This window comes from Antechinus flavipes, chromosome 1, assembly GCF_016432865.1.
Source record: "Antechinus flavipes isolate AdamAnt ecotype Samford, QLD, Australia chromosome 1, AdamAnt_v2, whole genome shotgun sequence".
In the NCBI taxonomy this organism is placed as follows: domain Eukaryota; kingdom Metazoa; phylum Chordata; class Mammalia; order Dasyuromorphia; family Dasyuridae; genus Antechinus; species Antechinus flavipes.
Genome location: NC_067398.1, coordinates 309,518,630 through 309,527,324, shown reverse-complemented (window position 1 = coordinate 309,527,324; position 8,695 = coordinate 309,518,630). Strand labels below are relative to the sequence as shown.

General features: G+C 35.1%; 1 protein-coding gene across 1 annotated transcript in view; it reads right to left on the bottom strand.

Moving 5' to 3' along the window:
• Nucleotides 1-308: 308 nt before the first annotated feature.
• The window catches only part of COG7 (component of oligomeric golgi complex 7), a 62,697-nt gene continuing 54,310 nt past the window's right edge, over nucleotides 309-8,695 (bottom strand). Inside the window, exons 14-17 of the mRNA XM_051964744.1 lie at nucleotides 8,036-8,119; nucleotides 5,774-5,888; nucleotides 3,081-3,224; nucleotides 309-743 (exon numbers count right to left, since the gene is read on the bottom strand). Of these exons, the coding sequence (XP_051820704.1) occupies nucleotides 577-743; nucleotides 3,081-3,224; nucleotides 5,774-5,888; nucleotides 8,036-8,119 (510 nt within the window). The 3' untranslated portion in view covers nucleotides 309-576. The remainder of the gene's footprint in view (nucleotides 744-3,080; nucleotides 3,225-5,773; nucleotides 5,889-8,035; nucleotides 8,120-8,695) is intronic.

Below are 8,695 nucleotides of genomic sequence, written 5' to 3'. Positions count from 1 at the left end.
TTCCAAATCAAAAAGTCTAATAGCTATTGCTTGCTATTTTTATTGTCATATATCCATGGAAATTCTCAGATACACAAAACCTGATTGTAGTTTCCCAGCCTTAAGCAGCATCAGAAGTCACAAACTGCCATTCATGTAAAATAAAGCACAATACCTAGCAAGCACTAGTTGTATCACTACTGTTCACCCCAAGAAAATCAAAAACCCAAATAAGCTACAGCCAATCTCTATATTCTCTAAAGGCCTGCTACTATGATAATTCAACATTTTGGTGCTCATGGTAACACAAAGATTAGTTGTTGGTGGGGTTTTTTTGGAAGTTTCTTCATTTTATTTGTAAATTCCATTTGAAAAATCATGTCATTCAAAAAAATTAAAATATTTACATTAATAAATAATATTCCCTCTACCCACAATCCTTTGGAGATGATACAAATTAATTTTGGCCCTCTTCTTGTTCAAGGAGATGCCTTGATTCCTGGCCAAGTTGGTAAAATATTCTCAATCCATATAGGAATACTATTGCTGGCCCAGAGTATTAGCTTTCACCCTCCTTCCAAAGTCTGCACAGTGAGATCAGTAATTCACATTCCTCATGGAAGCTACTTTGCTGGCTAGTCGACGGGGAAGACCTTTGGCTGCCTGTCTATAATCCTCTGGTTTGGTCTTCAAGAGAGTCACCATGTTCTGAAGGGCCCGGGATGGCTGAAGGCCCAAGGCATCCATCACATTTATCAGATAGTCTGTGAAGTTAAAAAGGGAAAAAAATATATATCTCTAGATTTCTCTGTAAGCAAGCAAAGTTATTTTTTTAAAAGCAAACAAGTATTACTCTACACTAGAAGATGACCAGTGCATCCTCTTCGTAAATAAGAAAGAGCAATCTAAATGAGGCCACTAAACACAGGAAGAAAAGTTCAGGTTACCCTATCTGCCAAATATCTATTTAAGGAACAAAATCTACAGTTCTGTCCCAGGTCTTTCTAATCTTATAACATAGTACATTAGTATATGAATTCAAATATGCCAAAGTCAAACCATAAATCTTTAAAAATATTCCACTTAGTAAAATTTCATCATAACATTTATAACTTAAGTGTGAATTATATCCCTTAACCTATTGTTGTAAAAGAGTATCATTTTAACTAATAACTACATCTAATCCCATAACTTAGCTACACTTTTTTTATGCTTATTTTTATAACATATTAAAATGAGAGGGAAAAAACATACACAGAAGGTAAACATGGCCTCTTAAACAAGTGAGACATAAACTGGGAAAGCGATTCCTTGTTTTCCTTCCTCTCTTCTTTCATTCATTCCCTTCTGTAAATTTATATGCATCAAAAATTTGTACCACATAATTGGTATTTGATTATATGCTGCACTTTATTGTTCTGTATCTTTGTGGTTTCTAGCATAACTGATTTTATAATCTTATCATACTAGGTCCATTCTCAAAGATGTTGCCTAGATAATAAATATACCAAATCAAGCATCTGTTTAACTGCTTAGATAACCTGTTCAGCTGACTGCAATTCAATGACTTCTTGGATGTCTCTTTAAAATATATGGGAAAAGGAATAACATAGATGATTATAATTTACAAGAACTCCATCAATCTAGCAGGGGTCCTCAAACTACAGCCTCAGGCCAGATGTGGCAGCGGAGGACGATTATCCCCCTCACCCAGAGCTATGAAGTTTCTTTATTTAAGGGCCCACAAAACAAAGTTTTTGTTTTTACTATAGTCCGGCCCTCCAGCAGTCTGAGGGACAGTGAACTGGCCCCCTATTTAAAAAGTTTGAGGACCCCTGATCTAAAGGATTAAGCCTCTGTTCTTCACCAAGACCTTTGCCTAAAACAATTAATAAGCAGTAACACAGATGAATGAGTTTCATTTTTTTTTTATTTTCCTAAATATAATATGCCCAGTGAAGTGGGAAAAAGTGCTTATGTTGTGATCCTGATTGCTTAATAGATAACTGGAAGATGAATAAAAACACTTGAGTTGTAATTCCAGATCTGCAATTCATTAGCTATGAGATTCTAGGCAAATCACTTAGAACTCCCTATGCCTTTGTTTCCTCACCTATAAAATGAGGAAGTTGGACTAGATGACCATTTTGGTCCCTTTTGTACAATAGTCTATGAGTCTATGAATTTAGATGAGGCCCATGAACAAAAATGTGTTCTATTTGGGAAATAATATGGCATAACAGAAAAAGTAATGCTAGATTCTATTTCCAGTTCTACCATTAATTTGTTGTTGGATTTAGGGAATGAACATTCCTTTGGAAAACCTTAGTTTCCTTATCAGTAAAATGAAAGTATTAGACTTCATGATCTAAAGTTCTTTCCAGATCAAAAAATCTGATTCTATGAAATTAGTTCTGAAGACTTCATCTTTACAAGCACAGTTATCTTAGCAATCCTCTCTCATATTGTGGAAACGATTTTTTTGAACATCAAACAGTTTTACAGGCACTCAGATGAGAACCTGGATACTATAAGTGCATCTAATGCCCCGTTCTGGCAGGGTTATTTTCCTGCAAGAAACAAGCAGGCACTTGGGCTGCTCCTCAGGAAACTCTTTATTGCAAAGGGCTCTTTCTCTGGAGACCAGGCAGCATTGCAGAGATAAGGCCCCTCATGTACTCTAAGGCTATTCTGCAGTACATAATAGTTTGGACACAGAAAAATCAGATTTTTATAGAAAGAATTTATAAAAAGAACCTTTCAGGTTCCTTCTGTAGTATCCTGTGTTAGTGAATGCTGATCTCTCACCTTTCAGGAAAGAGGCAGAGGAGCACAGCTTGGGCATGCTGAAAGAAGGCAAGTGCCATAACTGATCTGGCAACTGGTCTATCCCACCAGAGGTATAAGGAGAGCTCTGGAATGACCCAAATGAAGGCAGCAAGGAAGCAGACTTGTTATATATCTGCCCATTATATTTGCTCCTATGGGCCAAAAAGGTTGCACCATAGTTCCTGAGGGGATGCATATAAGGAAGAAGCTTTTCTAGGGGACAGCTGGATAAGCAACAGCAACTACCCCACTCCCATAAGCCCCAAATGTACCAATGTCTGTAGCCAGCTGCTTTGTGGAGTGTGGGGTTAGCTCAGGAATCTGAAGGATCACATCACAGTATGTCTGCATTGTGGCCCTGGCAATGGAACCCAACCAGTAGTCAGCCATATTGTCCAACTCAGGCAACTCGTCCCCTGAAATGAAGAAAGAATATTCCACCAGAAATAATAAGATACCTCCCCATGAAAAATCCCATTAGCCAATTGAATATCTCCTGTGTGTGTACAGCATTGTGCTACATGCTATAGAGGATACAAAAGAAATCTAAAAAGTGGTCTGTTTTCAAGAAGCTCCAGGCCTAAATAAGACCAACACACGAGACAATCAAAAAATAAGTGTTAAAATGCATAGTACTTGATAAATATTACAAGAGTTGGAAGAAAAGGAGAACAAGATGGGTTGGAATAATTGATGAAAATGTCATGAAAGACACCGGTCTTGAGCTAGGTCTTTAAGGAGCATTAGTTTTTGACAGAGGATGGGGAATGTATACATGACAAATATGGAATATGTTTTAAAGAATTGTATATAGTTAACCCAAATCAGATTGTCTTGTAAGGGAAGAAAGGAGAAAAATTTGGAACACAAAGTCTTATAAAAATGAATGTTGAAAACTATTATTTATGTGTATTTTGAAAAATAAAATACTATTGAGAAAAAATAAAAAGAGAACAGGGAATATATTCTAAATGGTAGTGGAATTGTGGGAGCAGATAATGTATATATGGAAATAACATGGGCCAATATAACATATGGAAGCAATGAGTATGACATGCTTGAGAAACAGAAATGGCCCGGGAATAAAGGGAAAGTAATAAAAAATTAGGTTAGATAGCAGTATGACTGTAGATTATAAATTTTTTACCCCATCTAAGTCTATGGACGCAGTGAAATCTAGTCCATACCTCTTTCACAATCCCCACTTGAATTCATTTTTCTAGAACATTACAAAAAAGAGACTAGATGAAGTGTGGGACCACTAACAGAAAAGGGGAAGAACAGTTCTGAAGAGAAAATTCTAAGATAAGTCCTATTTTGGACATGTTGAATCTGCTGTGACATCATACAAATGGACACTTTGCATTGTTGGTTGGAAGCAGAGAAATGAATCAAAGGTAGAAGATCAGAGTTGGCGATGTAAATTCAGGAGTCCTCAGTATGAGAATGGTAGCTGAAGTTGAAAGTATGGATGGAAGGAAAGTGAAGATAGATAAACCTTGGAGGACAGGTTTAAGAGAGGCAGGGAAGAAGAGCCAGTAAAAGATAACCAGCAAAGTAAGAGAATTATCATCAAAGCTAAGAAAATAGTTTCAAGCTACACCCAAAGAAGGAACACTGGGAAACGAATGTGAACTATTTGCATTTTTGATTTTCTTTCCAAGTTATTTTTACCTTCTGAATCCAATTCTCCCTATGCAACAGGAGAACTGTTCGGTTCTGTAAATATGTATTGTATCTAGGATATACTGCAAAATATTTAACATATATAGGACTGCTTGCCTTCTGGGGGGGGAGGGGGTGGAAGGAGGGAGGGGAAAAATCGAAACATAAGCGAGTGCAAGGGATAATGTTATAAAAAATTATCCTGGCATGGGTTCTGTCAATACAAAGTTATTATTAAATAAAATAAAATTTAAATTTAAAAAAAAAAAAGAAAAGAAAAGAGTTTCAAAAAGAGATGTTGAAAAGCTAGGTTTTTGAACAATAACAGCTCTATATTTTTTAACTTTGGATTTGGTTTCAGTGAAGTCTTGTAATTACTTCAATCTTCCCTAATTTTAATAGCAACTACTTCATGGAAATGCTTTTGATTAAGTTGCACCCAAGGACTTTTGACTTTACCCAAAGAGAACATGAATGTTCTGAATTCACCTTGGAGGTCAGTAATGCTTATCTCTGTTTTCTGGGTCTGTGACCCAACCTATGCCTATCAGCTGACCCTCCATTTGAAGCAAAATTTCCAGGAACCTTAAATCTATCACTTTCTGCTTATCAATAAATACTATCAGCCCTGACCTGTTCTATTATAAATGCCCATTAGAGAGTGGCAAACATCAACAGTACGAGTTAAACATCTTAGTGAATACTTTCTCCTTACTTCAGACTCACAATTCCACATTGTGGTCCTTTGAAAACTGTTGATCCACAATTGTTAATTCTACTAAAATGAATTAATTCACTGATGAGAAGGGCATAAAAAGAATGGAATGGGAATTAAAAGAACTAGCTTCTAATCTGGGCTAAACCAGTAGATCTGAGATAAGAGTATTTCTTATTTCTTTCTCTTTTATTTCTTATATTTCTTATATTTCTTTCTCTGGTCTCAGTTTCCTTATCCATAAAATATTCCAAATAATATCTAAGATTCAACATGTTTCATATATATGAAAGTATCAAAGTGCTTCAATGACAGAAGTTCAGCATGATGCTCTCAAAAAAGTGCTGGATTTAATATTCTGAATTTCTACTCTTTATGACCCTCACAACTCTAGGCAAATCACTGAATCTCTTTAAGCTTCAGTTTCCTCATGTACAAAGTAAGGGTTTTGGAGGAGATGATGACAAGGTTCTTTTCCACTACAAACCTAAGATTTGTGACATTCAGTACTCTCTTCTCGCTAGGTTAGAAATATCTGAATCAGTGTTTTTTCAAAGTGTCAAAGCAGCTAAGTGATTTTCTTACCTTGCTCAGGAGGAAACGGAAGCTTTCCAGCATGCAAAGCTAATTCCAAAGCAGAATCTTCCTGGGTAACAAATGGCTCAAGATTTAGTGGGAGAGACATGATATATTGTCCAATCTAAACATAAAATAAAATACTATTCTCATTAAGGTTCAGACACAATAAGTACAAACATTTTAGTACTACTACTACTACTACTACTACTACTACTACTACTACTACTACTACTACAACACACACACACACACACACACACACACACACACAAAGGTTGCTAGTTTATACTTCTAATTGGTAGCAGAATAAAGGAAACCAGCATTCTTTTTTATTCAAAGTCCTTACTCAACTTGGGCAAATTCATATTTTAATAGTCAGAATGTACATTTTAAGTTGAAGTTGACAATATCTAAGACCCCCTCAGCTGGCTACTTTTTTCTCTCAATATTTATTTCCTAGGTAATTTTATTTACTTTCAGGACAAAACAGGTTCTGGCTATTGTCCCTTTTAGACAAAATACCAATCTACATTATCTCTAGCCCAGAGATCTCACCTGTATTCCAGTTCTGTATTTCCAACAGACAGCTTACCTCTACTTGGATTTTGACTGTCATAATAGATTTGTGTTGGCAGAATGCAAGCAATTATTTAATATATTAATTATACTAATATGCTTATTCAAAGGAAAATAAAAGAGACAAAATATCTTGATACCAAAGCTCTTTGACCTCAATTTCTTTCCAGAATTTAGTTTCACTGACCATTATTACAGACTTTCTTAAACCAATGATATTTTGAATATGTAATATAGGTTTGTGTGTATGTTTGTGTAATCATGATCAGTTACTCTTGATTTACCTGCTAATTTTATGAGTAGGTATATTTATAGAGATCAGGAGATGATCCACAGGCTTTTCTCTATTGCCTACATATAAATACCATTCTCTGACTAGAAGATTCAAACAATAATTTCAGATGCCAGTGCTATATGCAACTTTGCCTTCGAGATTTATCCGTGACCTATGTCTTGCCTCAGACTATGAGTGCTACTTTATTCTATCATTGTAATTCTGGCAGCTCACAGAAGATTAGTCTCATAGACTAATCTAAATCAGTGTTTAAAACAATTGTTGATTGTGGTTGTGGCTGCCATACTTCAGCTTATCTTATAGGTACAGCCCAGTCTAGCTCAGCAAAGTGCAGACATAATCAACATGGCTAACAGATTGGCTAGATTCCAGGATCTTTTTGGTGGTCATCCTGTCTTACTGTTTTATATGAATCAAAATTCAAAGAATACCACAATGTCTAAAATATCAAATGTAAATGGTCATGCCCAGATTCTAGCTATAAAGAACCCTCTAAAATAACTCTTTTGACTTTCATGGTTTTTATATTTCTTCTGACTCTCAAAAAATGGACTAGCCTTAATGGGTCAATATTCTCATTCCAATCTATTAGTTACCCTGAAACAGTATGCTCTTTGATAACCCTTGAAGGACTATAGAAATATGAACTACTTATTTTTACCAAGACAATGCTGACTTTCAGTGAAAATTAAATGATTATGATTACTAATTATATAAACAGAATCTCATTAAATCTCCCACTACCTCTAGAAAGTTGTTGATGTTATACTAATTTTACAGGAAAAAAAAAAACCAATCAGATGTAAATAACAAAAAGTAAGTCATGTCCAGGCTAGAATCCAAGTGTTGCTTTCTTGTTTATTTACAATATTGTGACTGTAGTATAGTTAACTAGCCTGTGAAAAACATTACTAGTTTACACTCTTTCCAACAGAGATAGCAGAATATTTAAAGTTGACATTTATTTTTAATTGACTAGAATAAGTTTTTAGATTGCTTGATGGAAAGAAGACCAAAATAATAAAGACTGCTCATTTGTTTGTGTTGCCAACACTTTCCCCAATTCTGTAAAGGACTGAGAAAATCAAAAGAGCATCACTAACTTCTAATCCTGGAGCTTTCCACATATCACTTATTTAATATATTTTATTCTTTTTCCTTTTCAAGAAACTCCATATTTATCTTTTAGCTACCATATATGTTTCAAAAGGCTCTAAAATAGATTTTTCCTTAAAGAATGTGACAAGTGCAGACACTGTAAAAGTTAAAATATAAAATAAAGAACTGGGATAACCAACTACTTAATCTCAATGTCTAACAACCAAAACACACAAAGATTTTTTTTTTTTTTTTTTGTCATGGCTGTCCAAAAGCAATCAATATGTTCTCTCTCTTACATTGCTAATATATTCAAGAGGGGTAAGACTAAATGTGGGAAGATCATCTGTCAATGTCTCTCCAATTCCAGCTGTGTTCCAACTCTGAAAAAGGGGGGAAAAAAATCAATATTATTAAATAATTCTGTCTTCATCAAACCCCTGAATCCATCAATAGCCTGTTCTTAAATGAACCTAGACTGTAGAATATGGCCCTGAAGCTCTGGTTTAGTATGGTGTAGGGGAAAGGATACTATATTTGGAGCCAGCATTCAGTATATATCCACTCCTGACACATAACAACATATGACTGTCAACAAGTTATTAAAATTCAAAGATCATTAGTTTCCTCATGTGTAAAATGGAAATGATAATCCCTGTCCTATCTACCACACAGTTCTTAGGAGGTTCAAATAAGATGAGTGTGAAAAATGCTTCGTAAAGCTAACTGTTTTAAGTTGTACAGTGCAATGGCAGGAGCACTGGATTTGAAGTCAAAAATTTTAATTTGCATTCCAAACTGGCACTATTACCAATGTGATTCTGGGCAAGTCATTTAATCTCACTAGGTTTTAGTTCCTCTGCTGTAAAATAACAGGACTGGGCTTTTAGGGTCCCTTCCAACTCTAAGTCCACAATCCTATGATTCTTGGAACTACATAAATATTAGTTATTAGTGTT